This window comes from Marmota flaviventris, chromosome 11, assembly GCF_047511675.1.
Source record: "Marmota flaviventris isolate mMarFla1 chromosome 11, mMarFla1.hap1, whole genome shotgun sequence".
NCBI classification, from domain to species: domain Eukaryota; kingdom Metazoa; phylum Chordata; class Mammalia; order Rodentia; family Sciuridae; genus Marmota; species Marmota flaviventris.
In genome coordinates this window covers 44,245,755-44,273,537 of record NC_092508.1, presented here as the reverse complement: position 1 = coordinate 44,273,537, position 27,783 = coordinate 44,245,755, and the positions used below count along the sequence as shown (strand labels likewise).

Genomic DNA, 27,783 nt, shown 5'->3' with positions numbered 1-27,783 from the left:
ATTTTTATGTTACTGTTTTAATAAGTACTATTAGAGTGAATTATAAAGCAAGTACATAATGCATTTGAATTTAAACTTCTGTTATTATGCAAATATAAATTATTATATTTTATATTAATTATGAATGATTTGTTTCAAAATCATAACATAGTAGAATTTTAGTCATCACCCCATTAAACTTAGTCACAGCTTTATGGCTGTTTCTAAACTAATGGAGGCAGAGAAGAATAACTTCAAAAATCTTTATGTATATGTTGCACTTGTGGATTTTCAGGTACTTTGTAACTGTTTTGCTATTCATTTTGAAAACTGGTGACCCAAATGTTCAGATAAATTTGTCACTATCATTAAGTACTAGGAAAAAGACATAGCTTCCCTGTGTCTCTGTGGCTTCAGTAGAACTTGTAACTCTAGGACCATACACCCTTGCCAAATGCAATGCATTTGGAAATTGAACCTATGAAAACATATAAATAGTTTTCAGGTCAAGATAAAGGGAAATGAAACAGACATAATTAGTTATTGATTTTGTATGTGTAAAACAACTTGATAAGGACCAATTTAGAAGGAATTTGACTCATAAGAAATAAGAGCAGATGACCTAAAGTTTCTGAACAAACTTTTGTGCGAAACCATTAGACTTTAATAATAAACTGAAAATCAGAAATCAACTTAATTATTATAACATAAAACTGTTATGTCTTTCAAAGATGTGAAAACACTTTAATTTATGTTGCTTCTACACATTGATGTAAGAAATAATTTCACTTAGTAATAAGTACAATGAATTTGGTTGACAAAATCCCAATTTACAAAATAAAAGTAAATAAATGCAGAAATATATTCATTACCAAATCAGAAAATAAAAGCAATAGTTCTTATTGAGATATGATTTTTATTATCCTTTCAGATAATGGATTTAATCATTTTGGTATGCTTAGTAATATTTATACTATTAAAGTAATGGAACGTTGAGATTTGAATACAATGACAGTAAACCATTGGAATTTCACATTCACATTATACAGTCATCATGAATCCATACGTGAATGTTGATAATGTAAAAAAATATAAAATGATTGTAATATAACCATCTAACCAATAACATATGGAGTTTTAAGACCACTATTTTATTTGCTAATTTGCTTTGAAATATAAGCAGTTGCTGTTCTGTGATACATGACATGTCTTTGTGCCTTAATACTTAATTTGAAATATCCTTAATGTAAAAATATACCAAAGTAAATAAAAAAGGAAACACTTATTTACAAAACAATATTGTATACACATTATATAAATGCAATTGTTTCAAAGTCTTTTACAATATTGATAGAATCAGTCATTTCCATAATTTTACCATAAAAACTACAGTGTTGCAAAGGCAGAGTGTAATTTTGAAATTTTAATAAAAATGAATACTATTTGACTGCCTTTTAAAATAATGCAGTTTCTCCAAGTATGCTGTGGAATTGAAAGCCTACCTCTAGAAAAATGATTCTTCTTTCATTAAAGAAAATCCATTCTCCATTTGGAGGTGTTTGAAAATGCACCTGAAGAAAGGAGAAACTTATGATTTTACCAAATGTTTTTTATTTGATAAACCTGCTAATATCAGTCATTCAGCCTATTGTATTAGCACCATTGGTATGGATTATTAATGTACTCTCCAATCATAATAGGAATGGAAATTTGCATGTGGCATACCATCCCTATTTTGTGGAATTTTATCTTACCAAGTATGCTATCATACAATATAAATGCAAATGTATAAGGATGTTTCAAATGATGATATATGACAATCCTGCATTTTACCAATACTATATATATAGATTTTTTTCTGAAAATATTAAGTGAAACTGTAAAGAAATAGACTTTAAAGCATACTCCTTCAACTCACCAGAACACAAGGAGAATTTCTTTCATTTCCTTGCCTATGTTGTTGTTGTGATATATATGAATGTGAATGTAATTTGATCTCCTTCTAGTTCAACAACCCTGGAAATCATAAAACTTCCTATTGTATGATTTATTTTGATGGTTAAATGCCAACCATTGCATATATTCTCTCTTTTAGTTCATATACTGTAGCTTGTGCTTAAGTAACTATAGCATACTCTAGGCCTATAGCCTGTGGTACATAATTTCACAGTTTCAAAATTGTTGAGGGGAAGACCTTCCATGTTTTAGGAAGTTATGAACGTAATATAAATCTCATGAGCACCCACAGCGGTCTACTACCATGGCTGGAATTTTCCCATATATTATTTGCTCTTTTCCATTAAAATATAACATATTAATTGGAGACATCTTTGTGGGAGTACAGCAAGGGCCTGCTGAACCTCGGGGGTTTGCTTGGTGTACAAGATGAGTATGAGGATATTTTTGTAAAAATACAAATTCACACTCTCCAGAGCAGTAATTTGCCTTGTATCTTTTGGGTGCAATAATCCAGTCCCATCCAAAAGCTTCAAAATCTACTGTTAGTGGGTACCGACAGCATCGTGATTCTGTTGAGTGCTCATCACAGTCAAGCCCAAAATCTCTTCTGGATCTTTTTGGTGTGTCTGTAACCTTGACCTCTAAAAAGGGATTCTGTGTGTAAAGGAAAGAATAATTAGTAATATTAATAGAACTTAATGAAACTTCCGAAGTCATTATTAGAAGAAACTAATCATTTGTTTATATCACATTTAATTTTTAAAAAAAGCATGGTATTGAGGAATTTTAATTTACACTAAGCTTGGGTTTCCTCTTATGTCTCAAAGAATAGAACAATAATACAAATTTTTCTACGGTCAGTTCATTCTGTTTTTTTAATTTTTGTTTTCCTTGATTTGATTATCAGACTGCCTGATTTTCAAGGCACAAAATAGATGCCTTGAAAATTTTTATGGGAAGAAAGGGAGGACAGGGAAGGAGACTGAGGAAGGGAGGAAAGAGATGAGTTTCCCCTTTTCATGATTGTTTATTGTGTGTTGACTACACAAGTCTGATGATTCCTGGAGGGATAGGTATGCTCATCCATCCAGTGTTCCCTAGGTCTTTACTCAGGGAAACATGGATGTCAAAGCCAGAGCAAAGAGCTACCTCTGAGCAGTGTGTGGATTATAATGGGGGAAAGGAAAGTAGGGTGTTGAAGGTAGTTCCACATATATTGGGTTCAAAAGAGAATCCCTGAAGGAGGGAAAGACAGATTTATAAGAAGACATAATAATGTCCTTTTTTTTTTTTTAGTCTTTTACTGAAAATTACTTCTGTTCAGGTATTTAAATAATAAAATTTGCCAGCACTGTTACTGCCCCAATCTTTCAATGTATTTGAGATTTCATTTACTTTTAAGTGGAAAAATCTGAGGAATACATCATATTTACCACCTGTTTAATTATAATTAAAACCTATCACATTTTGATCATTAAAATACTACCTATAGAAAAGAATACTTTCCTAAATAATTGATAGTTTTAATTTTGTATAAAAATGAAAATGGACCAGGTAGTTGTTATTACTTAAGATTGTCAAAAAGAGTGATATCATTTGGGAAGTCAATAATATTTAAAGTAGCACATATAAAAAATAGATCATTTGGAAAATTATATAGTCTTTTAAGCAATATGTTTTCACTTATAGAAGCTCTGATTTACTAATTATATAATTACAGCCATGACCATTTATAGATTTAAAAGATAACTTGTATTTATTGTTTCCAAGTATAATCTTCTGTTGTAAAATTATGCCAATAGAGAGAAGTAAAAATACTTGGTCACATTAAAAACATTTTTAGAAACAGAAGCAACAGGACTCCATAAGCTAGAAAAATTACCCTAAGTTTATACTAGGTTTCTAAATTTTTTGAATCAATTTTTATAATATATAAAATATTGTCACCCTTGGCCCGATGTTAAATTAGTTGGCATTTCCTAAGTAAACTCTTGCACAAGAATGCTAAGGCAGATCAGAAACAAGCTAGGTATCAAAGGTTAAGTAGCCTGGAAATTGAAATTTTATTAGGGGTATTCCACAAAGTAATATACACAGGCACCAGTATGTTAACATCCTGCAAGTACTGAACATATTTGTCAGAAGGCCCTTAAATATATTTTGTAAAATATAATCCTACATGTATACTTAGTTAATTGATATAAATAAAAACAATTTAAGTATAATCATAACTCAAAAAATTTTTAAAGTTCATTTTTTCTGCTTTATGTAAAGACAATATTTTTCAACACATTTGGGAAAAATAAATGAGAGAAAAATGTTCTGATTTGTTGGGTATGTATTAAAATCTATAGAGTTCTTATTTTTATTTATATAATCATATATCATATCAATGAGATCCACTTTATATTTCATTACCAATTCAAAAGAACTCCTTATGAAGTTAAAAACCATGGTATGGTTGTTTTCTAAAATCTTCATGCAAAGTAAGAGTAGCAAGGGAGTGTTTCATAGGATATGAAATTGGAAACCTACATTTATTGGGTACAGGGGCTACCATTGGGGTAAGATACTTTTGTCTAGCTTGTAAGCATAGGAAATTGACAATTATTTTCACTATTATTTGTTCACAGTGTGAATAAAAACATAACAAAGTAGTTAGAATGTTATTTTCAGTTATCTCTTACCAGCCCATCTTCTCCTGGTCCTGGGAAGGTTACAGCAAGATCATGACCATTCTCATCTAAAGCTTTGATTTCAATGCCTAAGTTGGATTCAGGTTGTTTGAGCCAATTTTGCAACACTGTCTTCACATCAATGCTTTGCCAAATACCAGTGCCTGGGTTCATGTCAAGTTTCAGAGATCGGATTCCAGTATACCTTGTACCGTCTTTCATGGGTTTGATGAGTCTCAGGATTTGCACAAACACCGTTGTAGGAGTCTTGACGGGTCTCAGATAAATCCACAGTTGGGCCTTTATTACTTTATTATACTGTATTTTAGAGCTAAACTTAAAGAAGCAACATTTGGGTTTTCCTTCAACTTGCATTAGAAAATCAGCTATAAATGAATAAGAAAAAATTATTGAAATGAGTTCCCATTTTAAAATGAATAAAATTCCTCCATATTAATATCACTTTTCACCATTGGGATAATGTATGCATAGGCAGTCTTTCAAAATGAAATACTATGTAGAACTTCATTCATAACTCAGAAAAATATCAAAGAAAATAATTACTCTAGCTGTTCAGAGTTTTTAAGATACATGTATTTTCAGCTATTTATGAGGAATTATTCCCCTTCCAGAGAACTAAGGACTAAGGAAACTTTTATAAAGGAATGAGCAGTGGATGAAATTTTCAAATGATGATGATTAGAGAGAACAAGAGACACTGTGGAGGAACATCCACTTAGAATTCTTTGGGAATCTGAGTAGTTACACTTACTGAGCAGCTGTACCAATCAGTCTGGATGAAGGAACCCTTCCCCCAGGCCTGAATTACCTGGGGACAAGACACACTGAGCAACTTACTGAGCCTCAGGAATGAGCAGAAAATTTAGTACATCTGTTACACTTGGCCTTGGAATAGCCTTTCAAAGGAACAAAATTAAGCAGGTAATTAGCACAAAAAATTTAGATGTCATATTTGAGTTGTCTCACAAGTTAGAAAGTATTGTCTTTAGGGCCAGCCTGTCACTGTAGGCACAAACACTGACAATTTCTTCTCTTCTGGTGTTCCAAAATTGTGAATAAATAAGGCAATGCTATTCCAGGACTATTTGATAGCAGAATCTTAAATGAAAATTATTTATTGCTTTGTAATCTGGGTACTTAATAAGGGAAAAAATAATTTGAAACTCTTTCAGTCTGGTTTAAAGTATGTAAAGTGCCTTATTAAGGCAAGATCACAGACACATGGCACAAAAATTTTTCTTGTCATGCCTTCTCTGTCAAGGTGCCTATCCCCCCTTCCTGAAGAAAGTATTCTTTTTGATCTAACTGAAAAAAAACTGTATGAAATATATTATCTTTCAGAAACAATGTTGATACTACAGTTAATAGTCTTCCCTCTCATGAATAATAAAATATTTTAGAACATTATTAGGCAACATGCCTGCATAGAAATAGGCAGACTGGGTACTCTCAATAAGAGTATTATGATCAAGGTACAAGGACATCGTGAGTCACAACCTACCCGATTAAAATATTTATTTCCTAGGCATTTTCTGATACTTAGCTCACAATTATCTCTAGGTTGTATTTACTTTATCAATGCCCTTACTAAATTAAATATTTAAATTTATTTTACTCTTTGGTGTAAGAGCTTTCAAAATTAAGTATTTTATTTTATTAAGAACATAAAAACATTATGAAAGATGGTTTTAAATAACAGAAATCATTCTAGGTGCACAGCAGTGCTCAAATAAGCTAACATCCAGCAAATTTCTTATGATTAGTGAAAAACTTATTATAAATGCTTATTTTGGACAAATAAATGCAATTTACAATTTTATGTAAGTTCTTAACATTGCTTGTGGTATTTCCCAGTCCTTCTCTTGGTAGTATTAATCAGTGAAAGTATAAGCATGCTGTATTTTCCATAGTAAACTGAATAATACTAATGCTCTACATTTTTTTTTAGATTTTTACCTCTATAAGGAAATAAATAATGCAGCATATTTGTCTCAATATATTTCTCATGAAACCTTGAAAAAAAGAACCTCTTTTTTTTTTCTCCTACTTACAAGCCAACAGCTTGTTAAAAGAGCCTGAAAATAGATCTGTTTCTCATAAACACTAGAACAACAGTCAGCAGAACTGATGATATACACTAACAGAACTACTTACACTCTGTAGGCATGGTAATGATTGTTTCCGTCGTAACGTGATAATCATCATCTTCCAAAGAACCATCACTGCTGTCATCCCTCTGAACATCGTACTGATCAATCAGTTCCCGGAGTGGAGGAGCTTTGGGTAAAAGTTGTCTTATAGCATCTTTGCTGATGTTAGGAGCTGTTTCCAGACGAAGTTTACTGAGAATCTGAATTTTTATGGCTTCTATTCTTGAATATTTAGTGTTTTGTCTCCAAGTACATGCATTACACAGCCCCTCTTTTTCCACATTTTCTTTTTGCTCAGTGTTCTCATTTAGATCCACTGGACCAGCAACAATCAGCATAAACAGGTAAATATAAACATAGATTTGCAGCTTTCGCATGATTTTAAAACCAATACAATCCTTTTCCTGGTTCTTCTTTTTTTCCTTTTGCTTTTCTTTTGCTTTTGAGCAATCCCAAGCAAACTTTTAATGCACGTACAGTCTGAGAGACAACTTGCCACACCAGTGAATCTTTTATACTGTATTCCAAGTGGCTTTTTATATTCCAACTTAGATGAGACAAGTGTCGTCAGGATCTATGATTGGCTCTTGCTCCACAATGAATCTCGCTGTCAGAGGTTAAAACCCTGTCTGTCACAAGTCACCAAGCAGTATTTTGTTACAGTCGAGGGTGAGCTGATTCATTTGACTACTTCATAAAAGAAATAAATCCACAAATAACGAAAGATATATGTGACATTTGAAAAATTAAAGTTCATGTTAATAATCATGTTAATAATAATATAAACTACACTGAAATCTTATTTTTATAAAACTCTCAAGTTATAATTTAAATTAGTAAATTTAAATTTATACTTCATAATTAAAATATAAAATGTTACTTCCTCAAAAATTAAAATGATTCTATATTATTTAGGCAAGTGTTTAAAGTAAAATTATTTTTATTTGTTGTATTATTTTTAGCACTTTTTAATTAGGGAATAAAAATTAGAAAGACCTGAATTAAAAGAAAAGTAAGATTGTGATACTATTAAAGATTTTCATCTATAATTGAAAAAACTTGTTTTCCTGACTAAATTGTTAGCACATATTGAAAATCATTCTTACAATAGTATTACATTGTGCATGAAATTACTTTTAAATAGTTTAATGTCTTTTTTTATACATTGAAAAATGAATTTTCCAAACAAATTAGTTTTGACTGATTACTATGTTGTTTCCTACTCTGAAGATGCAGATTAATATCACTCAAAAGTATTTCTTCATTGTTGATTACCAAAAGGGTAATATTAACTAATAGAAAAATCTCAATTTCGAATAAGAAGGCAATGGATTTTATAACTGGCATTGCAGCATTTATTATAGTTTATTTCAGATTTCCAGTGGTAAAAGTAAAAAGTATAATATCTAGTTTTTAAAAACTGAATCTGAATATTCAATTTATAAATTTTACATAAAAGTGAGAGAGCACCATAATAGAGGGGTGCCCTTTTGTTGTTTCCCAATACTGTGATAGGTTTGCACCCCTTTGCCAGTTTCTCATTTTGACCAGAGGGCAGACACCTGGCAGGGATTTGGGGTAAGGTCTGGGAGCAGAGAATAGAGCTTTTTGTTCTCTAAATTTAAGTGGCCTCTATAGGGATCAAACTCTCACCCTTTGCTTTGGGAACCACAAGATCTAATCAAATGAACTATTAAAGAGCTAAATAAACATAGCCAGCAAGGAACAGAAGATGTTTCCAGGCCACAGGAGATTTCTTCTTCCTACTCCTTTTTTAGGAAGCTAAGGATTCCTAAGAGATTTAATCCATTACGTTTTTCCCCAAGAGAATGCAGCGGCTCATATCAAATATTCATTTTTTAGGTCACCACCATTTTTGCACACTGTACACCAATTTACTGCCTCAGTGCACTAAAATGCAACTCAGTAGCCTGAAAAGTTAATGCATTTTCATCAAATTCTTAAGAGGCATCTACATCTCTTGAGAAAAAATGGCCTTACATAATGCATTGGATTTGCCCATCATTAAAGATTAAGGAAAACCAGACACAAACCAGATGCCCTGAAGATTTCAGATCCTCTTTGTTATGGGACAGTATTAGATGAAACTTGTTAAGTTTTGTTTGGAAAATTCATTTTTCAATGTATAAATCTTTGTAATGTTATGAACATGTGCTTCTGGATACTTTCCAGAAAAATAAACCTCTTTAAAAACAAAACAAAACACATGTTTAGAATTATCTAGCAGTTGATACTCATGCACTAGAGTCAGACCTGAGTTCAAGTCTCAGTTTAACCACTTCTAACTATGTGATAATGATTGAGATAGTACTTAACTTCTCTTACCTTTATTTTCCTCAAAGGGGCTTGGGGAGAAGTAATTTAATAATGCATGCAAATTGCTAAATATAGCGCCTATACTACAGTAAGCAATCAATAACGGGTATTTGTGTGCTTAATGTTTGTTTGGTGCTGTGGGGTTTGAGAATATGCTTCAAATTACTCTCCACATGAACTGAACTGCTTCAGGTCATAGCTGCCAATTGTCAGTTTACATGTTAAACTTCCCAAAGCAAGTAAAATTTTCTAAGGCAGCCATTTAGTAGAAGACATGTTTTAGCTCATTATTCTTATTACCTGGAATAAAGTAAACAAAGGTTGTCATTTTCACATAGTTAATTCTCATTACTCATGAAATACATATTTGGAAATTTGCCTACTTGCTAAAATTTCAAAAAATCAATACTCCTCGTGCTTTTATAGTCATTCATTGAGCAGCAAAATAAATGAGGCTTCGGACACACAGGTTCCCAGCTGAGGCCAGACAGGGCAGTGCTCTGCCTTATTATTTCAGCCCTCACACTATGTACAAGTACCCATTTTCCTATTTAGTTCCACATTTTTTCCCATTTTTGTGCTTTTTACTGTTGTTGCTGATTCTGCTGTTTTCAAACATAGTGCTGTGCAGTGTTCTTAAGCACAGGAAGGCTGCAGTGGAAAGTAGAATGGTGATTGCCAGGGTTTGGGTGGGGCAGTTAATGTTTAATAGAGACTTTCAGTTTGAAAAGATTTGAAAAAGTTCTGGGGGTAGATGAATGGTGGTGATGGGTGCACAGCAATGAATATACTTAATACTACTGAACTGTTAACTTAAAAATAGCTAAAATGGTGAGATCTATGTCATGTATATTTTACCACAAAATTTTAAATGCCAGGATATGTCATAAGAAAATTTTTCCTTATGAAAAAATATATGTGTTAGAAAAGCTTTGTTCAGGAATGAAGGTAGTGCTTTTGACTGTGAGTTTAATGTTAATGAATAACACTATATATTAATTGGTTGATGAAAAAATTGTGACCAGAGGCTCTCCTAACCCTGTATTTTCTCTAGGAATTGAGTATTTGCTGATTCACAATAGATGATGAATTTCCAGAATATAACTACCATGAATAGTAGAATTGTTTGCATCTAATCAGCTTCTCTGAAGGACAGTATGAATTGATTAAGAAGTACTCAAGCAATTTCAAGAACTGTTTCTTCTCCAATGGCAATAACTGCAGCTCCCCAGCACAGAATGCTGGGAGCTACTCTCACAAAGGAGACCAGACAGGGCAACAATAGGACAGGTGAGGAAAGAAGAATTTCTTCCAGTCTATGGGAAGAACTTGGTTTGTGAACCTGTTGGCTTTGTCTTAGGTTAGAATTCTTCAAAAGCTGTTTCTCATGGCAGTCATAGGAATGGAAGACAGTAGACTTGGAATATAGTTCTGGCTTTGTTCTTGATGTTTCATGTAACCTCGAATAAGTCATTTAGCAAAGGCTTCACTTATGTGTATATATATATGTGTGTGTGTGTGTGTGTGTGTGTGTGTGTTTATGTATTTATTATTTAGGAAACTTTTGAATGCCTACTATGTATATGTACCTGGCACTGTGCTAGATCTGAAGATAAAACAATGAACCAGATAGACACAATCACATCTTCAAATAAATTATGAGGAAATAGGGTGGAGTATACCCTTTTCAATTGAGGTTTATCCCCTAAGGCAGTAATCCTTAAACTTTTTGATCCCAGGATGCCTTACACTACTAAAAATTATTTAGGATCCCCCAAATCTTCTATCTGTGTGAGTCATATCTATTATTATTTAACATATAATAAATTAAAACTAAGAAATTTTAGTTTACAGGCATATACAAACATAAGGACTCTTTGATGACATAGTGATAATTGTCCTTATGTATCATGAAACCTCTGGAAAAGTTCATTTTACACATAAGAAAGAATGAAAAAAGACGGTCTGGTATTGTGACTCAGCAGTAGAGCACTCCCCTAGCATGGGCAGGACCCGGGTTCTATCCTCAGCACCACATAAAAATAAAGGTATTGTTTTGTGTCCGTCTACACCTAAAAAATAAATAAAAAAGAAAGAATGGAAAAATAAAGGTAAAAGTAATATTAGAATTATTATGAAAATAGTTTTTACTTCACAGACTTTCTGGAAAAGCCTTGAAAAACACCCTATGGGTCTCTAGACTGTGCTTTGAGAGCCATAGCCCCAAAGTAATAATATTTTTAATATCTTTTTTTTTGGTGGACACAATATCTTTATTTTATTTTTATATGGTGCTGAGAATCGAACCCAGTGCCTCATGCATGCTAGGCGAGCGCCCTAACACTTGAGCCACATCCCCAGCCCCCCAAAGTAGTATTTTTACATTATTGCAATTGAATATTTCCCTCCTGTAATTGAAATCCCCTTCTCCCATTATCTTTGGCTCTGCTTTTAATAAAACATCAAATATAGTAATTATAAAAACTTTGTATTTATTTAATACTATTTAATTGTTGCCAAGAGTAGAAATATTATTGTATTGTAGTCACCAAGTACAAAATGGTCATCAATCTAGAGTACATTGTTATAGACTGAAATCTGTATGTAGGCTCTAGGGATTTCCTGTGGATGGTCTTCAGGTCAGTCTTGAGGTGTTAATATTCATATTATGGCAAGGACTCCTAATGATGTTTCCATGAACAAAGTGGTTGCATTTCATTGTCATTCAAAATGCAGTTTTCCCCTCCCACCTTCCCCAAATGGGAGCTCTTGACTACTTATTACAGATTTGAAATACCGAAGACAAAAATAAGTTATAACTTGGCTTCTTTACTTTTTTTCCTCATTTTTTCATTGAAAATTATACTGGACCCAAAGACTTAGTGTTAAATTTTATCAATTGTGCTCTCTCCTCTATTATTATAGTTCCCCCATGTTTGTGTTTTGTTTCACTTATTTGTCCTCCCATCTTTACCTCTCTGTCCTCCAAATAGACTTTGAGTTCCTAGAGGGAAAGATATTATTTTGTTGGTTTTTGGTCTGGTATGCGGGATATAATTAGATGAACAAAATAGTGCTTATTGAATAATTAAACCAGTTAATGAGTGATTATACCTTTAATATTAGAAACTTCAACTTTTTAACTTTTCAATAGGTAAAATTACTGTACTTACAGACTTTCTAAGTTGATTTTGGCTGTGTTTTTAGTTTGCTCTGTGGTTCATACGTTTCTATTATGGTCCTCTTACTCAACTTAAAATTGATATTATAGGTCCTTAAAATTGATATTATAGGTCCTGTTGTTCTTGTCACCTCTACTGAGCACTTTGAGCAGATAAGTACAGACTTTGCATTTAATGATCTATGGCTGTTAGATCCATGGCTACACACATGTGGCTCTAAGTGAGGAAAATGTTAGTTGCTATGCTGGCTGTGGCACCACTGTTTAAGATGACCAGATCCCTTACTCAACACAAATTCATATTTAGGTCAAACTATGGAAGGTAACCACAGAGGAGAATAAACATCTCAAAAGAACAATGGTATGTGTGTGTGTGTGTGTGTGTGTGTGTGTAAATAAGACCAGCTCATTACAGTATGTTTTGCCTTGACCCAGTGGGAGAACTGCGAACTCATTATGTGTGTTAGTCTTCTCTACTTATTCCTCCATTCTTGCAAAGTATTAAGTTTTACAGTGATCTTTCTCTCCCTGATTTCTCCTCAGCAGGAAGGAGTTTTCACCCAGAACTTGGGATTTAACTCAATCAGGCTGATTACTCAATTTTTGAGTAATCAGCAGAGGTGGGCCAGATGTCAACCTACTTTCCAGAATACTCTCTCAAGCTAAGTTATTTAGCCACTCACCCCAGTGGGCACCTGTGAGTTCCTTAATAATTTCATAAAATTTAGATCTTTGTGCATTTTCTGGGTCATCTATATACAGCCTTACATCTAAGCATTTCTTCATGTCTCCAGTTTCTCCACTGTCTACAAATTCATTGCTCACAATTGAGTTTTTGACCATAATCAAGTTGGCATCAAGTGCCATCTGAAGTCATAGAGGTTGAATTTTATACAGCATTCATGGAAGTTCTCAATTTTTTTCTTTAAAAAAAATCTTTGCATTATTCAGGCTTGAACACCCAACTCAAATAATGTTCTTATTCTATTGATAGCAAGTAAGTATAGCCATTGAAGTCTGTTGCCCTAAGGAACAGAGTTTGTACATGAAAAAATTTTGATTCACAAACTTATCCCTTTTTGCTGGACTTTAAATTTCTGTTTAAGTTGAATGATCTTGCGGTAAGAAAGCATGTAGGAATGTTTCATACTAAATTATACCAGTCTTTATTTGGGTTCTGAAACTTTAATTAGAGTCACACCATCACTATTGGTCTATGAACTTCCACGTTGTTGCTGGCCTCCCTGCAACAAGAAAGCACAGACTTCTGCCTGAAGCTGTCAATTTTCTTTCCCAAGTTTAGTGAAGTTTAATTTCAAAATCTCCAAATGAGAAATTGAGTATAAAAAGTTTATCTTCACTGTATCTGATGAACAATTCTTTATGATGTTTTGCTTTACTTTAGAACAACCATATGGTTTCCAGAGCATATGACAGTATACGTTAATTTTAATATTTTTGCCCTTATTATTGTTAAGACTTAAGCTTGCAATGTTTATGGTTTTATTTGGGGGGAACTTTGTTTTCATTATTTACTTATTTATAGATAGGGTCTCGTTAAGTCACTCAGCCTTGCTAAGTTGCTAAGGCTGGCCTTGAGCTTGCCATCCTCTTGCCTCAGCCTTCAGAGTAGCTGGGATTAAAGGCGTCACCACCATTGTGCTCCACTTGTTTTGGGGGAACTTCTGGTTCTATAGACTTACTACAGAATGTTTCTATAAATTTAAAATTTTTAAATTATTTTAGATTTCTATTTTTAAATTTAAAAGTCTTAAAACCATTTAAAATTTTTTTCCTGATCTCTTCTCTCAGTGATTTGGAAGTAGTGATAGCCTTAGAAGAATTCAGTTCTTCCCAGGAGGGCACAGAAAATGTTTTTTTTTAATTTCCTTGGAATTACCTGAGCATTGTTTACATAATTCACAGAGGATTGGCTTTCAAAGGCATTCACTTCCAAATTCTTTTGCAAATTCCTAGAAAGAACACTTTAAAAATAAATGTACTCATTTATTTTATTCATTCATTTGTTCATTAGGCACTTATTAAGCACCTGGCTTTTGAGAGGTACTATGCCAGGTATTTGAGACAGAAAAAAAATGTGATACTTTTTTCCCTAAGGAAAACATTTTGAATTTTAAGGCCATAAGGGTTTTAAGATAATTATATCTAATCTACTCATAAGCAGATGAAGAGACTTAAGTCCAGAAAGAGGTTATGTGACTTAAATTGGAATTAAGTACAGTCTGTTTCATTTAGAAAGGCAATTTGCATTGGAATATTTTTGAAGCACCAGTACTCTTCAATATTAAGAATTTTTTTTTAATATTCTCATTAACAAGGCCAATGCTCAATATCTTGATCAAAGCCACAGTGGTGCCCTTTGTTGCTGGACACAGTCCATGGTTCTGACTTGGCAACTGAAAGACCCAGTGACCTACTTTTGGAGAGTATAGGGGTTCTAATGTCTACTGACTTACTGACTGTGCTTTGGATGTCATTTGCTGAGATGCTGGGGGTTAGCCTTTTGTAATAGAATGTCATTGTTAACTCATTTTTTAATATTTTAAAATATATATCACATTCTTAAGATTTAAACTTGAAAAGTCTGTACTTTCTAGTAATTTTAACCATGAATAGTTCTACCTTTGACTTTCTAATAGGTTTTAAAATAGACCCAACCTTGAATTCTAAAATTTTTTTTTTCATTTAATTACATTTAACATGAACATTCTGGCCCCTGCTGGGAACTGTAAGAACTACATCACTTGTGCAGTCAATTTTCATAAGGTCATAAGGACTTCAATTTAAACCTTGAATTGGGTTTTATATATCTTCTCTCTTTCTTTCAGTAACATGGATTTTATTGAATAAGATCTGTAAGTTGGGCAGTACTGTGACTGTGATTCAAAATCTGCATTAAATATTGGTCATTTACATGATAATAAATTTAAATACACAGTAAGATAATATTTTCTACCTTTGTTTTAAATATATATGAATCTCAAATCTATTTTTCTCCATCCAACTTAGAAGAGAAATTTAATAGGAGAAACAGGTGATATTCAAATACTTGATAAGTATGTTTTGGTAAGGACTCCTTTATTTAGAATTTCACTCCATCAAATGCTTATTAATACCCACTATTTGATGGTGGGTGAGTACTGAATATATTTACATAAAATATTACCTTACCCCCAAAAGTGGATGGGTAACAGTTATGAAGTAGCACTTCAGCAAGTACAAAATCATGGAATGGAAGGACAAACCAAAAGTTTCATGGATGTAGTTGGAATGATTTCTACACATGGGAGACTCAGGAGTGGAGAGTGGAAGATGTATGGAGGCTGAAAACAGAATTATAAAACCACTCCACTCAAAAACCCATGAATACATTGACTTTTTCCCACAGAGTCTCTTACAAGTTCTCTTTGAACAAATTATTAACCTTTATTTTCTCATCCTCAAAATGGAAATAGTAGTCAAATTGTGAAGACTAAGTAAGATAATAATGTAAAGTGCCAAGAACAATATCTGGTTCTAAGTTTTTATTAAGTATTAAATATTGAAATAAGCATCAACATCTAATAACAATAACAGTAGTCCCTAGCAATTGATTGGAATCATTAATATTATTTGGATTATAAACTATATTGAGAATTTATAAATTGAAATTTTATAAAGTGAGGAGTGGGCATACATGATATAAAAAGAAGGAGACATGAACAAAACAACTAGAAAACTAGAAATAAATAGTGGAAAAAGATATGCCAGACAAATGCCATCAAAAAGAAGAATGAAGCCATGCTATTAGAAACAGGATTGAATTTAAGGCAGAAAGTGTGAAACAAAACTAAGAAGGAAATTTTTGTGATGATAATGGGAAGAGTTCACACAGAGGATATTTCTTTCACAAATCTTAAAGCACAGTAAAAAGAAATATTTAAAACAACTAGAACTACAAGGAGAAACTATAAGAAACAAAATAGAATTAGTAGACTTTAATATATTTCAACATATTAATAGGTAAAAGGAGAAGAGAAGACAAGATCATTTTAATAGATTCCTATAAAGCATTTGACATAATTTAAATAGAAGCTTTAATTAGTATCATTTCTTATTTGAAAAAATCTTCAGTAAAATACAAGTAGATGTGTATTTTCTTGAAGTGATAGACCAGTATTATGCTTACTGATGGAGCACTATAGATGTTCCCATTAAAATAAAAATGTTATGTGTAACCTTAATAAAACTATTATTTATTTTTATGGAAGTATTCCTAATACATTAAGAGATAAATAGTGGAAAAGGAGACATAAATACAGACAAGAAAAAAATAATTATAATTTTTGCCAATGGTATAATTTAATCTCTGCAAAAATATATAAAGAATAAACTGGAAAAAAAATATGAAACAGGGCTAGTATTGTAGCTCAATGGTAAAGCACTTGCCTAGCATGTCTGAGGCACTGGGTTTGATTCTCAACACCACATATAATAAATAAAATAAAAGTCCATGGGCAACTAAAAAAAGCATATGAAACAAATCTAGCAAGGTGGCATATTACAAAGTTAATTCCCTCTGAAATTATAGTCTCTTTATGTAAAAAGTAAATAATTAGGAAATACAATGAACAAAAGATACCATTCCAAAATCATACAAATCTAAACCAAACCAAATAAAAGTACCTAAGCAGATCTTATCTAGAAGTATGCAGGCATTCTATTAGTAGTTCTTAACCCCGACTGAGGTTAAGCTCTCAATAAATATACAATGCTTGTGCTCCACACCAGGTCAATTAAATTTTTAGTAATGGGGCTTGGACATCTGTATTTTTTTAAACCACCCAAGTGATTATAATGGACAACAAGAGTGAAGAACCACTGATCCATATGAAGAAAATATTAAAACTCAAATAACATATGAAAAGATATATTATTTTTTGAATAAGAAGACTCTCTTGTACAAATGCCATTCTCTTTAGTCTTTAAATACAGTGTAAACTGTAACTAAAATATTTGTAGATCTTTAAATGTAACAAATACTTCAGGATTGCTAGGTAAAATTTTATAAAGAAAACAAGTGAGAGGAGACTAGTGCAAATGGATATGAAAACATTTTAAGGTGTAGTAATTTAAAATAGCATGGAGTTGACAGAATAATAAAAAGGAAGAAAAAAGTGAAAAATAGACCTAATCATGTAAAAAAATCTATATGAATGACAAATGTGTCAGTAAGACCAAAGTTAGTAAATAGCCACTGGACTGTAAGCTCCATGAAGGCAGGAACTATTAAATATTTATCAAAAATTTAAATACCCATAAAATGAAACTCTGTGAGAATATGTGAGTGGTGATTATATACAATGATGTAAATTTTGGAGTATCAGACATTCTAATCTTGTATATGTGCATTAGTTTGTTTTGAGGTTTTTTTTTTTTTTGCCATGATAAAATTTAACATTTTATCATACCATGACACACCTGTAATCCCACAGGCTTGGGAGGCTGAAGCAGGGGGATTGGAAGTTCAAAGCCAGCCTCAGCAACTTAGGTCCTAAGCAATTTAGTGAGACCCTCTCTCATTTTTCATGAGATTTATATTAACTAATTGCTCTGCCAGAATTTCTAGTACCATATTGAATAGGAATGGTGAGTGTGGACATCCTTGTCTTGCAGATTTTAAATGAAATGCTTTTAATTTTTCCCTACTCACTATGATGTTGCCTTCGGGTTTGTCATATATAGTATTTATGATGTGGAGGTAAGTTTTTTCTATCCTTAGTTTCTTTAGTGTTTTTTATCATGAATGGATAATGTATTTTGTTGAAGGCTTTCTCTGCCTCTATTGAGATGACTATGTGATTTTTGTTCTTAATTCTGTTGAAGTGGCGAATTACATTTATGGATTTATATATGTAAAATCATCCTTAAAACCCTGGATAAAACTAAATTGGTCATGATGTGCAGTTTTAATATGTTGTTGAATATGATTTGTCAATATTTTATTAAGAATCTTTGTTCATCAAGATTTTTGGTATGTTTTCTTTCTTTGGTATATCTTTCTCTGGTTTTGGTATGAGGATGATAGAATAAATTTGAAAGTATCCTACTCCTTTCTATTTCATGTAATAATTTGTGGAACATTGGAATTAGTTCTTCTTTAAAGGTCTGGTAGAATTCAGCTGAGAATCCATATGGTCCTGAGTTTTTCATTTTTGGAAGGCTTTTTATTACTTGCTTATATCTCATTTCTAGTTAGTGGTCTCTTTAGGTTTTCTCTGTACCTTTGGCTTAGTTTTGGCAGGTCATATATGTTTAGAAATATTCCTATTTATTCTAGATTTTCCAGTTTCTTGGAGTAAATTTTTTTCAAAATAGTCCTTACTGATTTTCAAGATTTCTGTGATATATGTAATGATTTTTCTCTTTTTCATCTCTAATTGGATTAATTTGGTTCTCTCCTCCCTTTCTCCCCCGCCTCCCGCCATTAGTTTGGATGAGAGCTTGTCAATCTTGTTTATCTTTTCAAAGAACCAACTCTTCATTTCATTGATTATATTTTTAAAATTCTCTTTCATTTCAGTTCTGATTATATATTTCCTTCTTTCTGCTCTTTGTGGAATTGTTTTCTTCTTGTTTTTCAAGGGCCTTGGGATGCATCCTTGGCTTGTTTATTTGAGATCTTTCTGACTTCTTATGTGGACACTCATAAATTTTCCTCTTAGAACTCCTTTTATATTATCCAAAGGTTCTGGTATGTTGAATCATTATTCTATTTGATTCTAAGAGTTGTTAAATTGTTCCCCTGATTTCGTCTATTGACCATTCATCATTCAAAAGTGTATTGTTCAATTTCCATGTGTTTATAAAGTTTCTGTAGGATTTTTTAGTGTTGATTTCTAATTTAATTTCATTATAATCAGATAAGATGCAAGAAATTATAATGGTTTTTTATATTTGCTAAGATTTGCTTTGTGGCCTAAAATAAGGTCTGCTTTGGAGAAGGTTCTATGCCCAGCTAAGAAGAAAGTGCATTTGGCCTTTGTGGGATGAAATAGTCTATAGATTTCCATTTACTTAAAATATTTTTTAGATCTGAAGAGTCTTTACTGAGTTTATGTCTGGATGACCTATCAGTTAATGAGCTGTGTTGAAATCATCCAGTATTATTGGACTGGGGTTGATCTGAGTCTTTAGGTCTGATAGTATCTGTTTTATGTAATTAGGTGCACCAACATTTGGGGCATAAATAGTTACTATCATTAGATCTTCTTGTTTTATTTTTCCCTTTACCAGTATGATGTGACCATCTTTGCCTCTTCTGATTAATTTTAAGTCTGCTTTGTTGAATATGAGCAGCTACCCTGCTTATTTGGGGATTTCATTTGTATGCTGTACAGTTTCTATTCTTGTTTCTCAGAACTTGGAGCCCATTGTGTATCCATAGTCTTTCTTTGCAGAGCTCCTTCCTCTCTAGCCTTCTGTCCCACAATACCCAGTATCTTCATCCTCTCCAATTATTGATCTCTGTTTCCTTAAGATTGCTTAATTTTCTTCTCTCTGAACTATATTCCAAAATATGCCTTTAAGACAATGCTCATCATTTGTTTTCCTTCACTTAATGATCACAGTCTTGTGGTATAGTGTCCAATTTCTAAAAGCAGTTGTATGTGATATTTTATCCTGTGTTCTAATTGCTTACAGCAGGAGGGCAAGTATAGTGCCAGGTAATCAAACATGACCTTAAGTTGAAGTCCCTTTAGAAGACAAATATTAACAAGGCAGGGGTGGGACAATTTAAACACTTAGGACAAGAAAAAAGACTAACTTTCTTCTTTTCTTTAATCCAGACCCTTAAGAATAAGATTAACAATCCAATAGCAAAATGACCAAAAAAAAAAATACATATTTTCAATAAACCAATGAAAAAATGTTCAACCTATGAAAAAATGTTCAACCTCACTTAAAATCAAATCAGAACAAAATTAAATTATGAGTGAAATACAGTTTATTATTTAAGTGTTAGGATAAGCATAATAAAATAGCTTCTTTGTCTCTCTTGGTGGGTGCTATAGTTTGGATATTGAATGTCCTCTAAAGGTTCACGTTGAAGGCTTGGTCTGCAGAATGGCTATAGGAAGATGCTGTGGATCTTTGGGCGGTGGGGCTTTCTGGGACCTTCTTAAGACACTGGGGCATGCCCTGAAGAGGAATTGTGGGATCCTAGTGTTTTGCTCTTTCTGTTTCCTGGTTCATGAAGTGTACAGTTTTGCTCTTTCAGACACTCTTACTGTGATGTGCTGCCTTGTCAGAGGCCCAAAGCAATGGGCCACCCAATCTTGGACTGAAACCTCCAGAACTTTGAGATAAATAAAGTTTTTCTTTTTATAAATTAATTATCTGGGGGTTTTCTTTATAATGACAAAACTCTAACTAACACAATGGGGCTGTGAATTTAATTTTTTATTCACTATGCCAGATAATTTGGCACTCTTTCAAATTTTAAGAGGCCATGTCCTTTGACCCAAAAATTCTATTATATATATATATATATATATATATATATATATATATATATTAAGATTTTGTTCTCTGATAAACTTTCACAAACTCTCAAAGGTATCTCTAGAGCTTATAAAGTTGAGAGTTGGAAAAAAATCTATGAATCCAATAATTAGAAATTAATTAAATAAATTATAGTATCTTCAGGTAAATCTATATATACTAACATATATTGATGAATATAATATGATAAATGGGAAGGTAATTTTTAGAACAGAATCAATTTTATAAAAACAAAAAAAGAGAAGTTATATTTGCTGTAGATACACTTCCTTTAATATTAAAATTTGCTGGTCTTTGCTCCAGACTCATATTCAACAATCAATATCCCTTTTGGATAGTTAAAATGAATTCCCATTTAACATGTCAACGCAGAACTCTTTGATTTACCAGGTCTCTCCTCCCCATCCAATCAGTAAATGGCACCACCATTGAGCCAGTTGCTCATGTCAAACACCAGAGAATCAAGGAATTTTTCTCACTAAGCTCTCTGAACCTCACTGTTCAGTGAGAATAAAGGAGTCACAAAGCTGGAAGGTTATAGGATGTGGTTTGGCATGGGTTGCTGAACATACACCAAATATTATAAATTATTTCAGCTGGACAATAAGTCCATCTGACTAAGTATCCTTTTATTCTCACAAAACTCTACAAGGCTCTTCATCTTATACAATCTGCAACTTACCGTAGTTCACCTTACTTTTTTAACTTTACAATGATACAAAAGTGATAGGCATTCAGTAGAAACAATATTTCAAATTTTTAACTTTTCCCAGACTGTGTGAGTCAGTTTTCCAGCTGCTCACCACATCATGCCTGGCATCCCAATATCTCCTTCAAGGTCATGTCCCCATTTCTTATTTCCACTAGGCCCCACCTCCGAATGGTTCTACCACCTCCCAATAGTGCCACAGCCTGGCAACCAAGCCTTTAGCAACTCAGCTTTTGGAGATCATTTAAGATCAAAACCATAGCACAGGCTAGCAATATGTAGTGTGGTATTCTTTTGCGATGCTGGGCAGAGCAACAAGACACCATTCCTGAGTCACACAGTTGCAAAGATAAATAACCAACATTCAACAATGTTCTATCTTGCTAAGTTATGATGTTTGTAGGTTACATGTATTGAATAGGTTTTGACTTACGATATTTTCAATTTATGATGAATTTATCAAGGCCCCATTGTAGGTTGAGGAGCATTTGTATTTGTTGAGTTTAAGACTTTGGGTACTAACACTTCAGTGAAAAATGAGCTGGGGCTGGGGCTGGGGCTGGGGCTTAGTGGTAGAGCGCTCGCCTGGAACACATGAGGCAGTAGATTCGATCCTCAGCACCACATAAAAATAAAGATATTGTGTCCACCTGAAAATGAAAACAAAATACATTTAAAAAATGAGCGGGGTGTGTGTGTGTGTGTGTGTGTGTGTGTGTGGAAATCTTCTTATGTTTCTCTTTATTGCAGCCTGTTGAACCTCCCAGTAGATGATGGCCAGGTAAAATAGAGAACACTCTTTTGGTACCCTTTGGATAAGTACTAGGAACTTCTTGTTAGGCACTTCCTGTGAGGTGCTAGTCTGTACAGCTGATATATGCAAATATATAGAACTCATTCTTCTTCAATTATATAAAAATTGTCCTTTCTCAGTTATATAAAAATACAAGCTGGTTTTGTGTCAAAGGATGTAGTTCTTTGAATAAATGTGACTTACTATTTAGTCAGCAAAACTGAGAGTGTTTAAAAATTAGTTTCATCATGTTATATGCTAAGTACTATTGACAAAGACAAAATTATTAAAGACATGATGCCCCTAATGACCTCACATTCCAGTGGGGGAGACAGACTTGTAAACAGATATGTTAAAGTAGAAAGTGGTAAGTACTCTTCTGAAGACTGAGCAAAGAGCTGTCAGTGCAAAAACACAGACGACTCTGCTGGAGGGAATCAAGATAGTTTAACAGAATAGGTGACATTTGAGCTAGATCTTGAAGGATGAGCATGAATTAGCCAAGTGGATGAGGTGATCGCTATATACGGTGTCTAGCACAGGGCTGCACTCAGTAAGACCCAATAAATGTTAACATCCAGTTCCAGTCAAGAAAGTGTTCCAAGCAGAGGACACCAGTCAGTTCAATTCAAGGAACACTTATTGAGTACCTTGTGTATGTCAGGCACTGTTCCAGGTTCTTCGGCCCTATGTGCCAGGCACATCCTGTGAAGACAGATAATTATACAAGGGTCTGGTATGAGCCATGTCCAAATCTACTATTTATAGATTTTGTTCTGAAGATGAAGCAGGGATGTTTGTTTTAACACTGCTGACACATTCCATCTTGATTGCAAACCCCTACTACTACGGCATTGATGGCACTGAGATGTAAGCAGCTGATGACTGCTCTAGACTTTGCTGCCTGAAGCCAGTGGTGACAGTCCAGCCTGGCTTCACCCTGTGTTCTGGGCCACTTTGGTCTGCACTTGAGGTCAGGTCCAGGCAACAACTCCTCCTCACTGCATGGATGGAAGAATCCAGATGCCTGCATTTCTCTTAGCTCACAGACCCAAGAGGTTCCATTTGCCTTCATTTCCATAAGCCCCTTATCAAACCCAGGCACCAAATCTTATGCTTTATTATATAGTACAGTAGCAAATAGTATAGAATAAGTAGACTCTATACTATTATATAAATTTATTGTACTAAACAGAGAACCTACCTTTTCACAGTTAACACAGAACACTTATAAATACAGGAAATCTCTATAAGTGTTTCTAGTGACTGTATTACTAGCATAACTAGGTTAAAAACAATAGAGGAAATGTGCCATGTGTTTTACAACATTATTTAATATGCACAACAATTTATTAAGATAGAGTTATTCTAATCATTATGCAATTACTAAACTAAAGCACAGAACATTTAATTTACCAAAGACTTGAAATAGTAGGACTAGGATTTGAAATCAGATCTCTTCCACTCCAAACCCACTTTCTTTCCACTACACCACGCTCACAGAATCAATGCTACTATTTACTGTGTTTCTACCATATTCCAGAAACAATGTAAGATGCTCAAATATGCTCTAATCCTTGTGAATTTACTGTATACATGTTTTAAAATTATTTTTAATTGACAAGTAAAAATTTTGTGTATTTATGGTGTACAACATGATGTTTTGATATATATATATATATATATATATATATATATATATATATACACACACACACACACACACACACACACACACACACACATACACACACATTGTGGAATAGCCAAATCAGGCTATTTAATATTACCTCACTCACTTACTTTTTTGTGTAGTAAAAACAGTCTGCTCTTTTAAAGCAAGTAAATACCTTGTATCAAAGTCAGACAGACAGCAAATTATAAATTTTGACTTCAAGCCTAGGCTTGAGACTCAAAGTCTGTTTTCCTTATATTACACTACATGAGTGGTTCTCAACCCTGGGTGTACATTAGAATAAAATGGGAAACTTTAAAAAACAAAAAGTTCTGCCCTCAGAGAGTCAAATTTAATTGCTCTGGAAGAGAGCCCAGGTGATTTTAATATGTTGTCTGGTTTGACAACACTGCTCTCAAAAAAAAAAAGATAGGAAGTAACAATTTATCATGATAAATTGATGAAAAATGCCAGATGTAGACTATTTAAAGTGATTGTATTTTCCTAGAAAATACTGAAGAACATAGAGCAAGGATCCTGAGAGTAAAATGAACCTAACTTTGAACCTTGGTTTTGATGCTTTCTTGCTGAGTGGCCCTTAGTTGGCATTCAGTAAAATACTGATTATGAAAGAAAGAATAGGTGTTCCTGAAAAGAGTATAGAATAAGTAAAGAGTATACAATAAGTAATTCTTACTTAAGCTCACTTTAACCTTCCAGTAACTCTTACTTAGCTCACTTTAACCTTCTAGTAACTCTTACCTTGAATGTTTTGAGCAACTAATAAAAAAATTTAAAAAAAAGAAAAGAGGGTTCTAGCTGGGTGCAGTGGTACATGCCTATGATCTCAGAGACTTGAGAGGCTGAAGCAGAATGATTGCAAGTTCAAAGCCAGCCTCAACTACTTAGGGAGGTCCTCATCAGTTTTAACCTTCTAGTAACTCTTACCTTGAATGTTTTGAGCAACTAATAAAAAAATTTAAAAAAAAGAAAAGAGGGTTCTAGCTGGGTGCAAAGCCAGCCTAAACTACTTAGGGAGGTCCTCATCAGTTTACTAAGACACTATCTCAAAAAATAAAAAGGGCTGGGGATGTGGCTCAGTGGTTAAGCCCCTGTGGGTTCAAACTCCCCCACCCCCATTACCAAAAAAGAAAAGAGAGTTCTATCTTTTTTTAAAAAAATGGAGTGAATGCTGCTTCTGGTGGCCTCCCATGGCAGTGGGTGAGGGGTGGTCAGTAAGCAAATAATAAAAGGCCACAGGAAAAAAATTCTTTTAATTTTCCTGATCAGCCTGACTGTAAAGCCTCTCACCACTGCCAAATAAATATGTTCCAAGCTACTGAGTGATTCTTTTTTATCCCAAGTATCTTTTATTCCCTTCAGCCATGGATACCACAGTAGGACATATATACTTGAGTGGCAGGGAAAGAAGGACATTTAAAGTATTGTGCATTAGAGTTGAAATATATTGTACCATAAAAACAACATTTTGGTAGTAATTCGTTTTCCTGGTATTCAGTTAAAGTCTACAAATAATTTTGTCAGAAATTTACTATATTTTATATACAAATAGTAGTGCATTTCAGTATCCTTTGGGGTTAAATAGGCTTTGAGGAGCTAATGTGGAAGTGAAAGCACCATTTATAATCTTGCTTCTATGAGAAATACTACAATACAGCCTTTCGAAGCATTGATTAAAAAGGGATCCTGAGAATGGAAATATTTGGGTAGATTCTAATGAATTTAACTAGGTTGAATTACCAACCCCCACTGAGTCCTAGTTGTTAGTAGGAGCAATCCTCCTCCTCTGCCTGATGGTTTTAGATTTTCATTACCTGATAAACTATAATGATTTCACCAGTGACTATTGACTTTCAAAAGAAAAATGAATCTCCTCAAGGTTAATCCCCACTACTTCCACTTCTTCCAGACCCAGATCTTCCAGACCTTCCTTCAAATCCTAGAAGACCTCAAAGAAAAAAGGAGAAAGAAAAAACTGAAAAATATGCATGATAAAGTTCTAATTTCTACACAATTTATGAGGTCATAGTATATATTAGCAATTCTTCTTCCATCCCCTTTCCCATGTTCCCCTTGCCTTCAGCTAATACTTTTGCTAGTTGTGAGTATATATCAGTCTAAGGTAACCAAAACCTTCACTCCTGAAATATCTTAACCACTATTGATTCTTACTTATCTCACTTTAACCTTCCAGTAACTCTTACCAATAGAGTACTAAAACTTGTCCAAGAGAGTCCTCTTAACCACTATTGATTCTTACTTATCTCACTTTAACCTTCCAGTAACTCTTACCAATAGAGTACTAAAACTTGTCCAAGAGAGTCCCTTAGCTTCTAGACATAATCCCCCACCTAACTATGTAGTTCTAACCCTTTTCCCATTTTATAATCATGATTTATTACCTAGACAATATGGCAATTCGCTGGCATAAAGATCCCAAGGTAAGTGATAGGGCAGCCTCGGTTTCCATTCAACAAATCCTTCTGGTATGTCCTAAAGGAAATATTCCTCCTTGGAAACAAAGAGCACAATATTGTGGGCTTAGAAACAAAGGTAGGACATGAGGAATAATAGTGAAGAAGTCACTACAGCTCCTACATTGTGGTTCTTTATTCTAAGTAATTCTAGCTATCAAAGAAATAGCATTATATATACATTAGTTGCTAGCTCAGAGAGTATACCATAACTGTGGGATAGCTCTGCAGTCTCACTGGTGGCAACATAAATAAATTGTCAGTAAATCATTCCATCATTGTGTCTTCCTGTGGGCATGAAATAATTTCTTCAATTCTGGTTCTTGAAGTTCATTAGTCAGAGGCAATACTTTATGAGATTCTAAGAAAGCGATCAAGGCAATTCCTAAGTCCATGGATAGTGATGTGAGAAGAAATATTACAGAAAAAGAAGACAGATCCGTATCCAGGATGGATAGAGGTCCTCCATGATGATAAGAGATCCAGTGCAATCCATCTGCCATCAAGTCACTGGCAGGTGCTGAGCACCTGCTAGAAATTCAGTGTTAGCTCTGACATTGGTGAAGATTGGCATTCATCAGTAGTAACCAGATCAGTCTTGGTGATGGGAAGCCTGTTTTCTAGATGCCACACATAATCAATATTCCTATTCCCAGGGCCACTATATTCAAGAGCCCATTGTACAAGTATCAGGGTAAATGAGGAAGGCAGCCAACTGGTATCCACAGGGTTGACCATATTGATGACTTTTGGTTATTGAAACTTTCTTTACAGTAAAGTAACATTCATTTGGGACACAAATATCCTCACTCTACCTACTCTGAGAGGCCCATTCTAAAACTTCCTCAGACTTCCTTTTAACCAATATTCCAATGCCATTTTTCAGTCTCTGACTCTGTGGCCAAATAGCCACTTACCCATGAATCAATGTAAATTCCTACTTCTGAGTCTTTCTCTGCCAGGCAGGGTAGACCATCAAATTTTGATGCATACATCATAAAATTCTATCCTGGGATTTTTGGTACCCTCTCTGGGGAGAACATCAGAGTAGGTTCAACCGTACTTCCATTGGTCATGAATATCAAAACTCTATAACCTTGCTAGTCTAAATAAGACAAACTTCTATTTTGTTCTCTTAAAGACTTCCTCTCCCTTTCTTTTCCAGGGTTCCTTGTATAATCTTCTATAAAAGATAAGAAAAAATTTAAACCTCAGATAGTTTTAAATGTTCTCCATCCAAAAAA

The 27,783-nt window shown here is 33.6% G+C and overlaps 1 protein-coding gene across 1 annotated transcript; it reads right to left on the bottom strand.

The window, feature by feature from the left end:
* Positions 1 to 1,470: 1,470 nt before the first annotated feature.
* Mstn (myostatin) lies at positions 1,471 to 7,463 on the bottom strand. The gene is made up of 3 exons (XM_027925049.2): positions 6,789 to 7,463; positions 4,626 to 4,999; positions 1,471 to 2,592 (listed from the first exon to the last, which is right to left on the bottom strand). Exons 1-3 carry the CDS (start codon positions 7,159 to 7,161, stop codon positions 2,212 to 2,214), a joined length of 1,128 nt encoding a protein of 375 aa, XP_027780850.1. The 5' UTR covers positions 7,162 to 7,463; the 3' UTR covers positions 1,471 to 2,211.
* Positions 7,464 to 27,783: the final 20,320 nt, after the last annotated feature.